The sequence below is a fragment of the Rhineura floridana genome, chromosome 8 (genome assembly GCF_030035675.1).
Source record: "Rhineura floridana isolate rRhiFlo1 chromosome 8, rRhiFlo1.hap2, whole genome shotgun sequence".
Classification (NCBI taxonomy): Eukaryota; Metazoa; Chordata; class Lepidosauria; order Squamata; family Rhineuridae; genus Rhineura; species Rhineura floridana.
In genome coordinates, this window is record NC_084487.1 from 127,371,181 (window position 1) to 127,391,706 (window position 20,526).

The 20,526-nt window shown below is 42.3% G+C and overlaps 1 protein-coding gene across 8 annotated transcripts in view; it reads left to right on the forward strand.

The window, feature by feature from the left end:
- FBLN1 (fibulin 1) overlaps positions 1 to 20,526 on the forward strand; it is a 133,782-nt gene that overhangs the window by 21,599 nt on the left and 91,657 nt on the right. For 4 of the 8 annotated variants that reach the window (XM_061582446.1, XM_061582447.1, XM_061582445.1 and 1 more), the window contains 2 exons: positions 8,395 to 8,435; positions 14,708 to 14,840. In XM_061582446.1, the coding sequence (XP_061438430.1) occupies positions 8,395 to 8,435; positions 14,708 to 14,840 (174 nt within the window). Of the gene's footprint in view, positions 1 to 8,394; positions 8,495 to 14,707; positions 14,841 to 19,999; positions 20,089 to 20,526 lie in introns of those variants that run through there. The other 4 variants (XM_061582442.1, XM_061582441.1, XM_061582443.1 and 1 more) reach the window with 2 other exon arrangements.

The window sequence follows — 20,526 nt, forward strand, 5'->3', positions numbered from 1 at the left end:
TAGGGCAACCATAATTGTTTATATGTCTGCCCTATTCAGAAGTAGAGCTTGGGATGTGTCTATTTCATTATTTAGACACTTTAAATGCATAGAAATAATACCAGTCAAGATCCCCAACTCCTCTCCCGCATCCACTAAAATTACATCTTCCCTACCCTCAACAATAATCCTGTTTATCAGCAACCAGTTCCTTCAACATATAGTTCAACTAGACATACAGACTTACAAAAAATAAAATACACAAAATAGGCATGGGAGGGGGAAGCAGAAGGGAAACCAAGGGAACTGGAATTTCTGAGTAACAACTGATTTACACAGTTTGGGCAGATAAACAGTTCATTGCATAGGAAAAAAGCTGCCATACAAATAAGTACAGAAAAGTTGTTAGCCCATGGGTATTTCTACTAGTCTGCCTGTTCACACGTGCCTACATTGGCTTCTTGCCATCTAAAGGAATATTTATTTATTTATTAAATTTATATCTTGCCCTTCCTCCCAGTAGGAGCCCAGGGCAGCAAGCAAAAACACTAACAACAGTAAAACATCTTAAAAACAGACTTTAAAATATATTCAACAGTGCTGTGGAGTCGGTATGCCAGACCTTCAACTCCGACTCCTCTATTTTTCTACTGTCCGACTCCTTCATAAATGGCAAATGTATATTAACTAGTAATAACAAATTGACTGTAGTAAAATGGTAGCACAAGGCATTTCATCACCACCACGTGAATCCAGAGCTTGGAAAAGTTACGTTGAACTACAACTCCCACGAGCCCAATCCCTGGGGCTGATAGGAGTTGTAGTTTAAAAAAGTAACTTTTCCAAGCTCTGGATTCACGTGGTGGTGATGAAATGCCTTGTGCTACCATTTTACTACAGTAAATGTGTTATTACTAGTTAATATATATTTGCCATTTATGAAAGAGTTGGAGTCAGAGTCAGTACATTTCTACCGACTCCAACTCCACCCAAAATTGCTTCCAGCTCCACGACTCCGACTCCACAGCCCTGATATTAAAACAAAACATCTTTAAAGACATCTTTAAAAGCAAGAGACTGGGAGAAGGTCTCTACGTAAAAGGCTTGTTGAAAGAGGAAGGTCTTCAGTAAGTGCCAAAAAAATAACAGAGATGGCTCCTGTCTAATATTTAAGGGAAAGGAATTCCAAAGGTGAGGTACCACTACATTAAAGGTCCACTTCCTGTGTTGTGCGGAACGGACTGCCTGATAAGATGGTATCTGCAGGAGGTCCTCACCTGCAGAGCATAGTGATCGACTGGGTATATAATCCTTGCCCCACGTGGCTCATTATGAGCTGCAAAGAGAGACTGGGAGAAGGGATCAAGGTAGTGGTGAATGCCTCCTTGGGAAAAGGTGTAATGCCTTCAGCTCTCAAGAAGGCGGTCATAAAGCCCATTCTGAAAAAGCCTGCCTTGGATCCCCAAGAATTGAACAACTTTCGCCCAGTCTCTAATTTACCATTCTTGGGCAAGGTGATCTGAGAGAGCGGTGGCCAAACAATTAGACACACTTGGATGAAGCAGATTATCTAGATCCATTCCAATCGGGCTTCAGGACTGGACATGGAACTGAAACAGCCTTGGTCGCTCTGGTGGATGATTTGAGGAGGACGTTGGATAGGGGAGAACATGCATTCCTCGTCGTCCTGGATCTCTCAGCGGCTTTCGATACCGTCAACCACGGTATCTTGTTAGATCGCCTAGAGGGAATGGGAATAGGGGACACTGTTTTACGGTGGTTCCGTTCCTATCTCTCAGACAGGCATCAATGGGTAGCATTGGGAGATGAGGTTTCAGACCCTTGGCCTCTCAATTGTGGTGTGCCACAAGGTTCTATCCTCTCCCCCATGCTATTTAACATCTATGTAAAGCCGCTGGGTGCCATCATCAGGAGATTTGGGCTGCAGTGTCACCAATATGTGGACGACACTCAGCTCTACCTCTCGTTTAAATCCTCACCAGAGTTGGCTGTGGAGACCATGTCCATGTGCCTGGAATCCGTAAGTGGATGGATGGGAAGGAATAGGCTGAAACTAAACCCCAACAAGACCGAGGTGTTGCTCGTGGGAGATAAGGGAAGGTTGGGAGATATAGACCTGGTGTTTGATGGAGTAAGATTGCCCCTGAAAGACCAGGTCCGCAGCCTTGGGGTCATCCTTGACTCCCAGCTGTCCATGGAGGCTCAGGTTTCGGCAGTGAGCCAGGCAGCTTGGTATCAATTACATCTGATACGAAGGCTGCAACCCTACCTTCCTGCTTATTTGCTCCCACGGGTGATACATGCCCTGGTTTCCTCCCGCTTAGACTACTGTAATGCGCTGTACGTGGGGTTACCCTTGAAAACGGTCCGGAAACTACAGCTGGTACAGAATGCGGCGGCACGTTTGAGTAAAAACAGCCGTCGCCGTGATCACATCACTCCGGTGTTAGAAGACCTACACTGGTTACCAGTTGTTTACCGGGCCCAATTCTAGGTGTTGGTATTAACCTTTAAAGCCCTTTACGGTTTCGGCCCAGTTTATCTGAAGGAGCGCCTCCAGCATCACCAAATATGCCGCCCGATGAGATCAGCCTCACAAGACCTTCTCTCGGTCCCACCAGTTAAAACAGCTAGGCTGGTGTGGACCAGAGAGAGGGTGTTCTCGATTGTGGCCCCCACCCTCTGGAACTCCTTGCCCTATGATCTTCGCCATGCCCCCTCCCTGCAAAGTTTCCGCCAAGCCTTGAAAACCTGGTTATTCAGACAGGCTTACAAGATTCTTGGGGCGGACTAGTTTCTATCGTGTTGCAGTTGTGGGTGGTTTTTAGATTAATTACAGTTGATGTTTTTGCTTATATGTTGTATTTTATATTGTATTTATCCTATCTTTTTATGTACGCCGCCTAGAGTGGCCGTTAATTCGGCCAGATAGGCAGCTTAGAAATAAAATTTTATTATTATTATTATTATTATAAGACGATCTTTCAGGTATCCTGGTCACAAGCTGTATAGAGCTTTGTACACCAAAACCAGAACCTTGAACGTGGCCTGGTAGCTAATGGGCAGCCAGTGCAATTCTCTCAGCAGCGGGGTGAAATGTTGGCAATACCATGCCACAGTGAGCAGTCATGTTGCTGCATTTTGCACGAGCTGCAGTTTCTGGACCAATCTCAAGGGCAGCCCACATTGAGCATGCTAAAGTAATGCAACTGACCAATTATCCGAACTTGGGAACCACCAACTTACAGCACCTCTATCTTGCTAAGATTCAGTTTATTGGCCCTGATCCAGCCCACCACTGAGTCCAGGCAGCAGTCCAGGGCTTTCATGGCCTCTCCCGATTCAAATGTTACAGAGAAATAGAGCTGGGTGTGATCAGCGTACTGCTGACATCTCACCCCAAATCTCCTGATAACGCCCCCCAAGGGCTTCATATAGATGGTAAACAGCATGGGGGACAAGATGGTACCCTGCAGCACCTCACAGCACAACTGCCAGGGGGCCAAAAGACAATCGCCCAATGCTATTCTCTGAAAACAACCCTGGAGATAGGATCGGAGCCACTGCAAAACAGTGCCTCCAATACCCATCTCACCAAGTCGGCCCAGAAGGATACCATGGTCAATAGTATCAAAAGCCACCAAGAAATCAAGTAAGAATAAAGGGTCGCACTCCCCCTGTCCTTCTCCCATTAGAGGTCATCCATCAGGGCAAGCAAGGCCAATTCAGTCCCATCACCAGATCTGAACCCATAATGTTTGCTATATGATCCTGAATTAGCTGGCATCACTTTAGTAAAAAGAAAAAAAATCACCAGGAAAAAGTGGTGCAAAAACAGGAGATTAAAAAAAAAAATAGTGAGTATCCTTTCGGCTAAAGTTTCTCATTCCTGGAAATATTTCTATTACCTGAAAGCAATGCTTTTAACTAAAATAAATAAATATTCACCACAGCCTTAATCTTTACCCTCTACATCTACAGTGACCAGGTGAATGGCCGTTTATACGCCTGGTACAAATAGTATTCAGTATTACTGTGTTTTACTCATGCACACTTGCTTGCATCTAGTGAGACACAGAAACGACTAATTTAGGGTTAGTATATGGTCAGCAAATGTGGAGAATATAGCCCTAAGACTGCATTCAAATGAGGGCTTTATTGTATTATTTTTCCTTATTATGATGCTATCCCTTCTGTCTAGATTTCTAATGTGCTTTTTACACTGCTGTTCTTGTTGCATTATGTAACGTGGTTGTGCTAAGTTTCATTTACATCAGTGGGCACGGTGTAATGCAACAACTGTATGGAGTAGGTAAGCCTGTTATAAAGGTGGTGTTACCAAGCCTGCATGTCACCCTCCCTAATTGCATGTTATGTGTGTCTACATGTGGAACCATGAAGGTGTTATTTTTTACAATCTTTTATCCGGAGTCATGGCACATCATGGACAAGTTGTATTGTTATGTTATGTTAAGTTATGTTAATGTTTATTTATACCCTGCCTTTCGGCCAAACGGCCCTCAAGGCGGCTTACAGAAAAAGTAACCACAAATATAAAAATACATCAACAAGGTAATACATCAATAAAGCAATACATTGTACAAAAAATTAAATTAAATAGCAAATAACATTAATTAAGAAAAAATATCCAGGAAAGGCATTCTATCTCACCTGAACTTACAACTATTTCAAAGGGCGGTACACCAGTCCGAAACGGCAACAGCCTGCGGCTCAGGCCAGGAGTAGTGCAGCTTATCACTGGGGCTCTCCATCTGCATGCCCTGGCCCAGGACGCCTTGGAGGCCAACCAACTGGTCTGGCCCACGGGCCTTCCAACGCTACAGTGGTAGCTCCCAGGCCTCGTAGTCTTGCAGCTCTTCCAGGGTGGTGGATGCCACCGTAAATTCCTCTTGGGCTGGCCAAACAACTCCCCGGCGCTGTCTGCGGATGGAGCGAATAGACTGGATAGATGTAGACCTTGGTCGGCCAGTTGCCATTGGCTCGTTGTCGTCATTGGGCAGCATGGGATCGAAGAAGCCACAGGCCACAGCACGGATGACGGTGTAAACGGGGCCAAGACGGTGTGCGGGCGTGCCTGCTGGGGTGGCTTGCTCTTGCCATCGCAGTTGTAGTAGTGTAGTGGGTGGTGGCAGAGTGGGTAGTCCGGGCAGGGCCAGTGCCCAAACCGCTGGTGGTATTCCCAGCAGGGAATTGTATTGTACTATTAATGACTTTAATTACTTGGGAAAATTAGCAAGAACCACAGAATTCCAGTTTATTATTACAAGCAGCAAAATGGCATTGAGGAGTAAAATAATTGTGTGGCTTCAGTCACCAAAATGTGATAATTACAGAAGGGTAGAATTTTTAGCATGGGTTAAATTGTACACAGGCTTAACAAACCCACTTTGCCAGGGCCAACAGCTTATACTTGTTTCTGTGATGGTGATGGAGGAAGATGGGAAATCTGACTGTTGCTGTATAAGCAGCAGGGAATGGTGCTAAGATTCTGGAAGGCTGAAGTGGGGGTCTAGATGCACTAGGGCAGGAGTGGGGGAACCTTTTGGCTCCACAGGCCAGATCCTTATCAGGATTGGCCTCATCGGCCAACTTTGGCAGGTGGGTGGGGCGCAAATGCATCTTCTAATTGTTTCTGTGCCTGCACCCCCCTAACACAGTACAGCATGTTGATGGGGGAAGGAGGAAACTGGATGTATGCGAGTTTGGACAGCAGAGTGTGTTTTGTGAGCAGGAGCAGTCCACCTGAGCAGTGAAAACTTGGAATTTCAGCAGCATTGTTAACTCACCTGGATGTTGATTCCTGAAAGGAATGCAAAATTGGGAGCCTGGCTGGGATGTAGAAATAACTGGTTGTAGCACAGGACTAAGATCTCCAAGATGATACGGGGCAGTGATGCCTCCTACCTTTCATTCTGCTGCAAGTCTTGAAGCATACAAGGAGAGGCTTAGTGAAGCCTGGAGATGCCCCTAGTTGCCTCTTGGTTTCATATGCTCCAAGACTTCTAGAACAGCAGGAGTGACATCCACCCCCTCAACATTGCACCAAAGGTCTCCAGACATGCAAGATAAATTTGTTTTGTGCTTCCAGAATTCCTTGATACAAGGAGAGTGTGCCAGCAGTGCGTGTGGCTGCCCCACACGCTTGCATGCACACACGTACAGGCGAACACATACATCTAGTCCCCTCATTAGGTGGTTCATGCAGATCAGCTGAGGAGGGGGCAGTTTGCCCCACCCCAGTGCTGTGCCTACTTTTAATGTTTTTTTCTCTGCCTCACTGCCCAAGTTGATGGGATCTTGGCTGGTCAGAAGAAAGTTGCTTGGGGAGTGCCAAACTGGGGATCAGCCACCCCTGCCCTAGTGCTTCTTTCTGAGGCATCTGGTGTCATAAGGAAGGTGGGTGGTAAGTTGGTTTGCCTCATACTGTTTCTACAAAATTCTGAAACATCCCAGAAAGTGTGAGATCCTGAGTCCACGTTGGAAATGGTTCTTCCCCGTTTTGATCCTGCCGTACTAGCCAAGTTCTAATTGGGATGGAACTCTGCCTTATTCCTTACAGGTGCCAATTTCTGCACAAGCATAACTCTTCAACTATCTTTGTATGTATGGTTTTGTTTTTAAACTTGGGCGTGCATACCCCGGACAAAGAAGTAACATGGGAATGCACACAGTCCAGTTTTTTTATTGCATGTACAGGAATGTCTCAAATTATTGGACTCAAACAGAAGAGTGATTCATGTATTTGTGCTATTGTTCCTGCTGTGTAGTGAACTTTTGTGCATGAAATATTAAGTATGTCTGTAATCCTGTGCTTCTTCTTAACAGTGTTTGTTTTGCTAGATCTGGCCATTGTCCGTAAATAATCTGAAGTCCAAATAATTAAGGTTGCAGTGTACACACAGGCTGCTTAAATGCCATGGATTTAAGCAGTTTAGCTCTGAGCATATGTCCAATACTGATAACTGTTGATAGCAGTTTAAAAGAACTTTCATATTCAGAGGCAGTATATCTTCCAATATCAGGTGCTAGAGACAGACTACAGGAGCTTTCCGGAAGCATCTGGCCGGGCAACTGTGGAAAACAGGCTGCTGGACTAGATGGAACTTTATAGCAATACAGCAAGACTCTTCTTATGTTCACATGCTTATATACCTGTGATACGTATACTCCCATCACTTTTGTCTGTAGTAATCAGGTTTTTGTTTAGTTTTTGCAAAGTCTGTTTCACCAGGAGTGACAGGAGGTTAAAAAAAATGTTTGTGTGTACTCAAACCATTTTCAAATCTCTTAATAACGATTGTCTGTCTACAGTTTTAGTTACCTTCAGGAGTGCCTTCAATGTCTACAGTTGCAGCATCTGAAGCACTTTGAGATGGCGCTCCCTAGAATCTGTGCTTGGGAAACTGTTCAAACATACCTCCTTCAACATGGCAACCCCTGTTGTTTGGGGGTCACATGATTCTGAGGGCTTTTCCAGATGGAAGGACTGCAGGGCCATGAGTAACCAAGGCAGTATACCCCTGCAAATTGCCCTACTGCTGTTAACCAGCGGTGATACCAGCAACTCCTGTTCTTTGGGGGGGGGGAGTGATTCCCAGTCCCAATAATCATAATTATCAAGAAGATGGCCCTCGTAGCATCATGTGACCACTGCAGCCACACAGGTTAACACCATTGGGCAGCCGCCAAAGGCCCACTAACTGCTGTCAGCATTGCCCCAGCTGTGACAATAACTGCACGTGCTGGGGGCTTGAATCAATAAACTATATTTTGGACATGACATGGACCCTGAGAAAAAAGGAAGCAAAAGTATATTTTCTTTCTGTTCCTCTTTACATTCCATTGAGACTAGGACCTGAGCTTTCCTACCCCAATGCAGGTCAGCTTGCAAAGTGGGACAGATGCAAAAATTCTGTTTTGGATGAGATGAAGATGTGAAGAAACAGGAAATGTATTGCACATGAGGTTGCTGTTCCTCAACATTCATGTTATGTCTGAAACCACTTTTGTTACAGAAACAAGACATTCTTGTGGCATTGTAAAGTGTGACAGATGTGCAGAACATGTTTAGTTGGAAGTAATTCTGATTTCAGTGGACTGACCTCACATAGATATTCCTAGGAAAACAGCTTTATTGTGGCTTGATCTCTCATGGATTGTGTTCACTTAATCAGATTTATGAAGTGTTGCCCAGGTTCACACAATGTGTTATTATATTCGTCATTTTACTATTCTTTTCTATTAAGATTAGAAATTATATTTTTATTGGGAGATGATTATGGGATAGGAGAAGAGGAAAGTGAATTGAGTTGTTATTGAATTCCCTTCATATCATTTGCTAAGCACTTATGAAGCGCACTTTTCTTTCTGCAGAAACTTCAGTGGAGATCTGCTGCACCCGTGGATATGAATGGGCAAGTAAAAAAAGAGAATGCAGTTCTCTGCCATTAAATCCTGATTTCAAAGAATGCAGGTATTCTTCAAAACAGCTTGGTTGCTTGTTGTTATAGCAGCAAATAGAATATTCCTGTGGTAGTGTTGGCCTTGAAAGCCTGGTGACCTAAATTTTCTCTTTACTACTGCTATAGGTTTTTCTTTCATACACTGTTCTGGGACTCGTTCCCATGTTAGTAGTTTTAGTGGAAATATTCCCCCACCATCCAAAAACAGTACTCTGAAAAGAACCTTTTTGGGAAACTATTTGTCGTCTTGCTTTTCCTCTTTCTTGTTTTCAAATATGTAATTGTAGATATCCTGGCTTGATTTCTTTTTTAAGTATGGAAAAAATGTGTTTTGCAATCATGTCTATTACTACTTTCTGAAGTTTTGAATTTTTATTGGCATTAAAATCTGCCTCCTACAAAGTGGTTTGGCAGATAAAACTTACTTGATTTAGAAGTTGCTTGGAAAATAGTAAAAATGGAAATGATGAAACAAACTTGGGGGTCAAGGAAAGAGGAAAACATGTTTGATCAGTTTGGAAATCTAAAGTGTTTATGAAGAAAGGGATGTGATACTATAGTGTAACTATATTTGACCTGACATGGCAACATAATTAGTCTTGCCTTCTTTTTCCATGTGTAAATATTGCAGGCTTTTGTGTATATATAAATAAGAACGCATATTTATATATACACATATACACAAGAAGAAACAGTTGCGGGACAGAGTATAGGGGGAAAGAGAGACACTGAGATTTATCAGGATTTGGGCCTAGTTTTGTCAAAGGCTGTAGTTATGGTCAGTTTCTGGCAAAGTAGGCAAAGGCCAAATGGGCCACAGCCAGACGACATAGTCATAGAGAGGATGGAGGTGAGGTAAATGAGGGCCAGAAGTCTACATGTAGTTAGACTAGGAGTGGCTAACCTTTTTTGGCCTGAGGGCTACATTCACACTTGGACAACCTTCAAGTGGGGACATATGCCTGTGGTGGGTATGTGCTCTGACAAACACACAAGATTCCCACAGTGCACACGCATGCACATAGGCATGTCGCTCCTCCTCCTTAATTGATTTATGTAAATAGCTGGTGGGGGGTATTGCCTCCTTTCCACTCATCAAATGACCAATCTAATTACTGTATGTATGTGTGCAATATGCATCCTCATCTGGGGGCTGTGCTTGGCCCATCCTGGCACTGTGTCTACTTAATTCTATTTATTTATTTATTTGCTCCTGTTGGCAAAACACCAAAAATTGACTTGGGTGGCTGGGTCAGGCCCCACCGATCAAAGTTGTCCTGCAGGGGGTGGTGCAAGATAAAGACCTTTATCTAATTGCCAGACCGAAAACTGCTCTCCAGCCCTGCTCTAAACTAAAAGCCTCTGATGTTGTAACCTTTCTTCTGTGAATTTAACAATAATTGATACCAATAAGACAAATGTTCTATACTTGTTAATAATTGATACCAATAAGGCAAATGCTCTACACTTGTTAATATCCATATTATATTGTTATTCCCTATAGCAAATAAACAAATATTATTAATATTATTGTATTTGTTTTTTGTTGATTAATAATCTGATACCCAATTAATAACAATTAAGTTTATCAATAATGCAATACCCCTCAAATTTATTCAGATGTTTTTCTTTTATCTTCCTTCACATAAGTAAAAAAAACCAAACTGTTAACCATATAGTATACCATACTTTATTCATCCATTCTTGAAATGTAGGTGCATTATATAGCCTCCCTCTAGTAGCTCTAACTATTTTGCTGCTATTAAGATCCTCCGTGGCGCAGAGTGGTAAGCGGCGGTAACGCAGGCGAAGCTCTGCTCACGGCCAGAGTACGATTCCAATGGAAGGAGGAAGTCGAATCTCCGGTAAAAGGGGTCGAGGTCCACTCAGCCTTCCATCCATTCGTGGTCGGTAAAATGAGTACCCGGCATATGCTGGGGGGTAAAGAAAGGCCGGGGAAGGAACTGGCAATCCCATCCCATATATACACGGTCTGCCTAGTAAACGTCGCAAGACGTCTCCCTAAGAGTTGGAAACGACTTGCACTGTAAGTGCGGGGACACCTTTACTTTAAGAGACTCCACACCTTTGCTTCTTGTAGCTCCTTGGGTTGTTAGGTATGGATATCTTATACTTTTATTTATCTGAGCTATAGCCTTCTCCCCCCCAAATGTTAATCTTTTGCAAGTTCACCATGTTTGAGTGAAATCACACTGGTTTTCCCACATTTCCAACAGCTATTACTGACTTCATAGTATATCTTTACTAGTTTTGTACTGAGTGACCTCTCTCAGGGAGCAAAACTCTCTGATGGCTAGCAGCTACATATGCCCTCTACTGCTAGGGATACTTCCAGTGGCATTTGGAAAGTGGGTATAATATTTTGGTCTCCTGCCATATTTTTGCAAAGCTATGGGTCCTTATCCATCACCCAATTTTCAGCCTTCCATATCTGCATGTGAACTCAGGAGGTAACAGAAATATTTATGATTTGCAGCATTTATATGGTATGTTTCAAGTGTTCAAAGCATTTCTTATAACAGCCTTATAAGAGAGGTTATTATTATCATCACCACATGGGAGGGGGGAAGAAGCCAAGGAATAATGATTGCCTAACATTACAGTGATCCTCCGTGGGGCAGAGTGGCAAGCGGCGGTAACGCAGCCAAAGCTCTGCTCACGGCCGGAGTTCGATTCCAATGGAAGGAGGAAGTCGAATCTCCGGTAAAAGGGGTCGAGGTCCACTCAGCCTTCCATCCATCCATGGTGGGTAAAACGAGTACCCGGCATATGCTGGGGGGTAAAGAAAGGCCGGGGAAGGAACTGGCAATCCCATCCCATATATACACGGTCTGCCTTGTAAACGTCGCAAGACGTCACCGTAAGAGTCGAAAACGACACACTATAAGTGCGGGGACACCTTTACCTTTTAACATTACAGTAGAACTTTGCCATAATGTATCTCAGCGTACTGCAGAATGAGATATACTACGGGTATAACTACATCCTCCAAGTTTTTTCGTCCTCTGTTGTCCTTGTCCTTGGTGAGTCTTTGGTTTGCATCCCCTGGATGTTTGAGTCTTTTTTCCTCTCAGTACTCTTTTTAAAAATCTGTTTTCTGATGTCCCCTCCCTCCTGCCCTTTTCTTTCCTGGTGTTTTCTCCCCCTAAAGGAATGCTTATCTCTGCAGCCTTGTTCAAGTTCTTAAATTACTATCTGGAGTTTTATTTTTGTTAATTTTTTCCCCCGTGTTACCCTTCCTGCTTCTTCATTCCCTCTGTTACAGTGGTGGTGGTTTTTTTTTCATCTCTAGGAGCCAGTACTCCAGTACTCTCTGGCTTTAACCTTTGCAGTGCAGCTCTCATTATAATGTGGAAGTCCTATGCCACGAGTGCATCCTTTGTTCCCTGACCCCCACGGTATAACAAGGTTTTACTGTATTTAACAAATGCATGTCTGGGGTGAGATTTGAAAAAGGGACTTCAAAGCTTACACTGTTAGCTACACCAGCTCTTGATTATTCACATTTCTTTCAAAATTACCCTTCCTTATAGTTATCTTCCATCTAGTAAAATGATTGAAAAACAGATACACCTAAAATAAGTAAACACACACACCAGGAATGAGGGTTTCTCTATACAGAACACACACACACATACACACACACACATACCTACATACATTTGTTGTTGTTGTGTGCCTTCAAGTCTATTACAACTTATGGCAACCCATGAATCAGCAACCTCCAATAGCATCTATCAAGAACCACCCTGTTCAGATCTTGTAAGTTCAGGTCTGTGGCTTCCTTTATGGAATCAGTCCATCTCTTGTTTGGCCTTCCTCTTTTTCTACTCCCTTCTGTTTTTCCCAGCATTACTGTCTTTTCTAGTGAATCATGTCTTCTCATTATGTGTCCAAAGTATGACATACATACATACACATATAATAAACCTCTGGACATGAAAAACTGGCATGTCAGGGAGAAAGCTAGATTAGAACCCTCACAGCCCAGACACAGGTTTACCACCTCACTGAGTATTAGGTTGAAATTGCATGCACTTTCACGGTGAACACTGTGTTCAAATAGTTACAATCAGATTTCTGTGAGTTTATTAAACAGAGTAATATGTCCCTGTTTTGCATGTAGTTTCTAATTACTAAGCACCAAACTAGCAACTCCTTTCTTTGGTTGTGATGTTCTTTTAAAATGATGAAAATGAGAGGGGTGAGAAAATTTTTCCCCTAGTTAAAACTAGACTGGCACTAGAGGAAAAACTTGTCTTAAGATCCAACATGCACTTTTTATGGTTTGTATGGAAATAAATGAAAGGGAAATAAGAACAATCCAAAGGCTATTAGGAAGTTCACGCTGTTTTAAGCATGCACCCTCTGGAGGGGATAACAGAAAAGATGAAAGAGTTCTGGAGCTACAGTCCATTTAATGAACAGGAATGTAGGCTTTTACTGCTCTTAGTAAATCTGAAGAAGTAAAATAAAATCGCATGATTCTGTTTCTTTAGAGATGTCTAGAGCTTGGAAAAGTTACTTTTTTGAACTACAACTCCCATCAGCCCCAGCCAACATAACGCTGGCTGGGGCTGACGGGAGTTGTAGTTCAAAAAAGTAACTTTTCCAAGCTGTTGGCAAAGACTTCTTTTTGTTTTTAATGTAGGTTATTAGTACTGAGGGGTTGAGAAAGAGAGACATGCACTATACATATCCAGCTAAGTCATACTCAGAACAGACCAATGGACAAATTAGTCAAAGCATTTATTTCAGTGGGTCTACTCTGAATATAACTTGGCTGGATACAATCCATAACATTTAACAATGGGTTATCTTGTTTGGTGTTATGTGTATATCTAAACCAGTAGCCACTGTTGCACTACACATGTTATCGGACTACAGCTCCCATAATCTCCAGTCAGCATAGCCACTGGTCAGGGATGATGGGAGCTGGAGGGCATTACATTGACTAACCTTGATGTAAACTACCGTCCAGCTTTAGCTGCAAAGTAGGATGTGTAGCTGGTTTGATGCAGTTGTAAGGTTTCCTGATCTCTTAACTAACCGAGGGGTCCTCCAGATGTTCGTTTTATTGCATATTCATGATTATTTATGCTCATCATGATATTAGTTCAGTCACGTGATCCTGTCTGCTCCTGCAAATGTTTTGGAGTGTCCACACCATTTCATTTCTGTTCCGTGCATATCTCATAGCTTCTTGCTAAGATTCTGTAACCTTTTTATATCACAAATGTTCTAGTTTATTTTTGTCCAGCTTTTGTTGTGCTATAGCTCCTCTGCATGGCAATAATGTGGTAACATTGGGGAAGCACTGCAGAAAAAATAAGAGCAGAATAAATCCACCACTTACGCATTATTATTGTGTCAAGAACATGTTGCAGAATAAACCTGCAATAAAACACCAGGCTGAAGGGTACTCAGGATTAAGAAATCAGGAACACTATCAGGCTCATGTATTCCTCTGCTCTGCCCTCCATTGAACACCCCCTCCCTTCTCTCGTCCACACTAATCTGCACTAAGTCAAATGCTAACCACAGCTAGCTTTAAACCAGATGGCTAGAAGTAGGTTTCACGTTCTAGTTTACAGCCAACTATAGCTGTTTTCTAACTTGATGAACATGTAACACCAACCATAGTTAGTACTAGGAAGGGAGTGGCAATTTGAGGCGGAAAGGAGCATGCAAGCCCAAATGGTTAAAATAATAGGAAATGCTACATCTGCATCAATTCCTCATAGTTTGAAGAGGGGTTACATCTACACTGATCAAACTATAACTAGAAGAGTTTCCCTACCTCTCCTGTCTCTGCTTGTAAACTGTAAGTAAGATGTCATTAAATATGGATGTCACTGGCACAGTTTCCACATAATGCTAAGCCAAACCACAGTTGAGCATGAAGGCATGAGTGTGCAGGCTCCTGGAGAGAAGAGTGTGGCCGCTTTACTCTTCCTCCAGTCCTGCTACTGCTGTACTGCTGTGAGCTAAGCCATGGTTTGACTTAGCGTGTTGTCTGAACCCAAGCTCATGGTTTGTCTCCCCCAGACAAACCATAAGCCATAGAACAAACTTTTTTAAAAAACAGCTTGTGAATTGTTTGGAGATGTTGAGGTTTTGACTTGAGGCAAATATGAGTACAGTAATGTTACCTTTATGCAGCTGGCCTAAGGACCCCCCCCCTTCTCCTTACTTATTTGCAGCATAGCTCAAGAGCAATGCTGTCTCAATCAACTGGAGGAGCTGCACTGTACAGCTGGAATAGCTATTGCCAGCAAGCACGAAGACTGTGATTCCTATGAAAATAATTCTACCTGTGAAGACAAAATCATTAAGGTGAGACTTCAGGGGTGTCATTCAAACTATTTGATAGAAGCTTTTGCCTTGAATTAAGGCTCCGAATTCTGCCTCTTAGGCACACTGTTGTTTTCTATCTTCCTTTAGTCTAGCTTTTACCTGTGTTCTTGGAACTTTGGGTTCTGGGAACCTTATTAGGTTCCTCAATGGGAAAATTGATAAATGGAGGCAGCTTGCCCACTGTTGTTGATCTTCCTCTGCAATGCATAGCCCCAGTGTTGGGTATGCCCTAAGGTGTGCCTGCATGTAGATGAAACTCAACGGTTCTGGCCAGTGCCCCACATGAAATGAATGGTATGCCTCAAAATATACCATAATTCTGTAATTTTCTTATACACAGTATTTCAGTTTAAATGGTGTATGTCAGCTAACACAAGCCCTCTTGTGGCCACTCCTTAGCAAATGTTAGCACAATATTTGCTGTTGATAATTAGCAACATTGCCACCTGTTGAGATTACAAAGTTTCATAATATGTTTTCTTATACTGGAACTGGATGTTATGACAGATATGTGTCTGCAACCAAAATGGCGTCCCTATAATTCCTCTTTCCCAGAATTGGTTCAAGGGCATGGTCTGAAAGTGCACAATGCACCAACCTTGGTGAACCTAAGCAAGTCTGTAAGGGCTTGGATGGGAGACTATCTTGGAGCCCAGTGTATGCCACCTTGAAATCCATCATGGGAGAAAGTCAAGATATAAATATAATCAATGAAAGCAATAGGGATCATCAACACATCATGTGACATTATCACACTGAAAGTTTTCCCTGTCCTGATAAGTACTTGCCAGTGATGGAGATGGAGAAACTCTCATTGCAGTGACATCTCATCATGTGTTGAGTATCCATAGAGGTTATGGAGGAAAGAAGAGAGGAAAAGGGTTGCTGCTATTTCAGTGATTAGCCTAAGTTCCAATTCCTGAAAACATGAGCTATAGGGACCACTGCCTAGCTACCTTTTCAAACATGGAGATTCATGCCTGGGTAGAAAAATCATACCCAGGCTAACAGACTGTGTTGTGAGCTGGGAAGTTCCCAGTTCATATTTCACCTTGTCTTTGCACTCAATAGATTGTCTGTTATTTCATTATTTTTTAGAATATCTACATTAACTAGGCTCTGTACATAAATCAAAATAAAGACATAAGCTCTTCCTTCAAGTTTAAAATCTAAAAAGTAAAGGGAAGTAGAGTGAAAAGGTAGACAGAGAAGATTTGTTTGACAAGCTGGAACAAAGAGGTGAGTCGTGGTCTTGGAACAATGTAGGAGGGCAGGACCAGCTGAACAGTTCAAGCAAAACAATCCTGAGTGGTGCAAATTCATGGGCCAGATTGCATGATACTTCCCAACCTTGTAGCTCATCTTGTGGAGGGGAGTATGCTCACTTTTGCTATCCCTACAACCCATCATGCTGGCTCTACTTTCACAAGCCACAGCCATCCATGTGGCGACATGCATGAATCAGAATTGTGGGGTCCGTTATCAGATTTTTCTGAGGAATTAACTGTACAATATTGTTGGATTTTTCATGTGTAGTCCATATTTATACACACTATCCCAAAATAGATGGTCTGAGCCTGCAGAGAAGGAGACAGTGTCCTGATCAGTCAGGGACCAAGGGCATGCACGTGCTCCCCTTTACATGATAGACTATATTGGGTGGGTGAAGAAGTTTAAATCAGTCTGGCCCAGTATTTATTTGAGCATCCGAGCACACATATTTTTCATATTTTCAAATGGCATATTTTTCCTTTGTTGTTGCTGTTGCACCACTCTGATCTTTCCTTGATATTGTTCTTGCTGTGATAATGAAGCTACCCAAGAGCCCCTGGTTCTCTAGCTAGATGATCTTTCTCCATTGCCTCTACAACCACAGAGCAATTCCAGTTTTACTTAGGCAAACCACTGTCTCTGGTTTTCACCCAGAGATTCCAGGTTTTTTGGGCGGTCTCTGGGTGAGTCACCCCAATCTCTAGACTCTTAGCTTTCATTTAAAATAAATTAAGTTCCTAGGTGGTCTGGTTCAAGAGATATACACCAAAATACCAACTGTCCCCCCCCAACTTTGTTAAATTAGCTAATAGCTGGCTGCTTGAATCACCACCCTTTTAGGTTTTTAGCCAATAAGTGAAGTCAGGACTGTGATTGACGAGGGGTTTTTTGACTTCCAGGCAATAGCTAGAATCCATTGCAAGTCCTGAAAATTGCTGCCTTTTCCTGCTTGTCTAAGTTTATAGCTTTCAGCAGCAGCAAATGTGCCTGCAGCAAGTGTGCACTTTTCTCTCTGTGTGCAGAAGATCACAGCAGGATCTTGGTAGGCATGCACAGTAAACAATTTCAGTTACAATTGTAATAAAAGTGTACATGCACGGTTTTAATTGCTTGCAAAAATAGCATATTACACATTTTATCTTTCAAATAATTTTTAACAGAAAATTTAAAAAATGTACATGCAGCTTATGATATTTACAATGTGTTATACTTTTTAAATTATAAAGAGTCAAACAAGTTTAAATTTTACTGGGCTGTTGAGGAGGGCAGTTTATTTGTCTAATTCATAGCCTGTTTTGAAAACCTTCCCAATATGAAGCCTAATCCTATACTCACTTTTCTGGGAGTAAAGCTGCAATGCTAATCCCACATACCTGGGGGTAAACCCCATTGAATTCAATAGGACTTACTTTTGAGTAATGGTTAGGATTGTGTTGTAAATCAATGGGACTTTTGAGTGAACATGACAAAGGATTGTGTTGCAAATCTTTCTCTTCCCCCTCCAATCCTATTTTTAAGCAATTAGACAGGGCTTATTTAGGTGTCACTGCTTTTATTTGGTAGGAAATTAATACTGATTGTGTGTTCTAAAAAAATTCTGCAATGACCAATTCTGCAATGACAATAAAATTCTGCAATGACAATAAACTATTATATGAACTGCATGTATTTTTATATCTCCAGTGTATGTGTATATGAAGTCTTTCCAACAATATTGTGAGGTAAGGTTGCCAACTGGAAACCAAAGCAGTTCACAACAAGAAATAAATCCATTTAAAATCCAATAATGATAAAAACAAGTATAAAACACTTGCAAAACTTGCAAATGTAGCATGATTCTGAATTTGGGGTTGGGTTCCTTATCACTTGAGGCTGAAGTCCTGTGCACACTTCCCTGTTTGAGTAGGTCCCACTGAATACATTGGGACTTGCTTCTGAGTAAATATGCATAGGATTGCACTATTAATATCTTTACAGTTTGTGTAAATAATAAACACATTTGACACTCATGGTGTATAAATATTTCTTCATACTATGTCTCGATAAGTATCTGATTTCACAGTATGGTTGTACATTATTATTTTCTCTACATTTTAAGTATGCCCTTCCTCCTTGGGGTGGTCGTGGTCCCCCCTCTGTTGTTTTCACCCTGAGAGGCAGATTAGTCTGAGAGATGGTGAGTAGCCCATGGTTACCCAGTAAACTTTACAGCTGATTTCCTTTTTAAAAATCAATTAAAATGATTCATATGCAGGCAAAGATTATGAAGTAATGAGATCCACACAATACATATAAAGCACATCCAACTCACATTTAAAGCGCATTACTTCCCCCAAAGGATCCTGGGAAGCGTAGTTTCCCACTCACAGTTATAGCTCCCACCACCCTTAACAAACTACAGTTCCCATGATTCTGTGAATGGGATTCATGTGCTTCAAATGTGTGTTGAATGTGCTTTAAATGCATGGTGTGGATCTGTTGTGTATTCATTAGTGAAATGAAAAGAATAATTTTAAAAGACAATTTTTAAACAGGGGAAGGGCTGTAGCTCAGTGGGAGGGCACGTGCTTTGCATGCAAAGATCCAAAATCCAATCACTGGAAAAGACTATTGCCAGGAATCCTGGAGAGCCGATGCTAGTCCATGTCATCAGTACTATGCTGGAGTCCATATAAGGCAGATTCCTTTGTTCCTAAAAGAGGAAAGATACCCAAGGGACACAATGACTCCAAAACTTATTTATGTATTTTATGTATAATATTTATATACCGCTTTACTGTAAAAAAAACTCAAAGTGGTTTACAGAAAGAATTAAAACAATAAAGTTATTGGCAAAAAAAGTTAAAGACAGGTATTTAAAAACATTCAAAAAAATAAAGGTAAAAACAGATAAAAAGCACAATAGCTTCTACATGCCTGGGTAGGCTTGCCTAAACAAAAATGTTGTAGCAGGTGCCGAAAAGGGTATAATCAAGGTGTCTACCTAATGTCAATAGGCAGGGAGTACCAAAGGGTAGGTGCTGCCACACTAAAGGACTGATTTCTTACAAGAGCAGAACAAGTTCTATGTGGCACCAGTAACATGGAAAGCACACCATGAACTTGGCCTGGTAGCAAATCGGCAACTAGCGCTGATTTCAGAGCAGAGGTGTTATGTGCTGATAGGGTTTCACTCATGTCAGCAATCATGCCACACCATTCTGCACTAACTGCAGCCCTCCGAGTCAGGTTGTGCTGCATGGGGATTTCTGCAACCTTGGCTGACTGGCTGCCAGGATTCTTTTAGTTTTGGGTTTTGGTTAGGAACTCTTATTTTATTTATTTATTATTAAATTTATATCCCCCCTTCTTCCCAGTGGGACCCAGGGCAGCTGACTGGTTGTGAGATGCTGAGTTTTCTGCCTTACTCATAGGAAACTTGTTGTGGTTGGTATGATATTGCATTTAGGAAATCATCACTCCCTTACATCCATAGAAGCAACAACAGTGGTTCCATGTGCTCAGCTCAACTCCCTTAACCCCACAAATTATGCACTTCATTGGTTGTGTGACGGTTTGTTTCTTGCCCAATAGTGGTGAAAGAGAATTCACATACTGGGAAGTAGGGCTGCAATTGCTCCTGTTCCCAAGCTACTGCCTGTGAAGGTAGACCAAACCATGTGTGTTTTCTCTCTTCAATTATTACTCACTGGAATTAGGCTGGCTGTCAAAGTGAGTTTATAGCAGCTCACAGAGTAGGCAGGAAAGGATAATTTTCTTACTCTTACTCACTTCTCAAACCTCTCTCTGCAGTGAAGGGTCAAGTCTGTAAAGAAGTTGGAGCAGCTACGTTCAAAGGCAGTGGCAGGGCATTCCAGTCAGGGGGTTGTCAACCCTGTTTTGATATCAATATCTTTGCAGAGGATCCCTAGTCAAGCCTTACCAACAACATAATCCTAAATATATCTACTCAGAAGTAAGTCCTATTGAGTTTTATGGGCCTTAGTAAGTGTGTTTAGAATTGTAGCCTTCAGGGGCATCCATCTTTACTCCCGAGGGCTCCCATCTAACATCTCTGCAACGCTGGTCTCCCTTCTTCCTACAGTGGCCTTCTGGTGACTGGCTTGGCCTGAGAGCACTTAAACCCTTCTTCTTTCCAGAAGCAAATACAGTAGGGCCCTGCTCATATGCGGGTTCTGTTCCGGACCCCTGCTGTAAAGCGGAAATCGCCGTCAAGCGAAACCCATTGACGATAATGGGACGCATCACGTGAAAATGACGTCAAAATGGCATGCGACGGGAAAAAAATGCCGTAAAAATGGAACAAGTGCCTTAATGCGGGGACTTTCCCTAATTGAAAGCCGCCACATTAGCGAATCGCCGTAAAGCGGGGCCCTACTGTAGGCTAGATTAA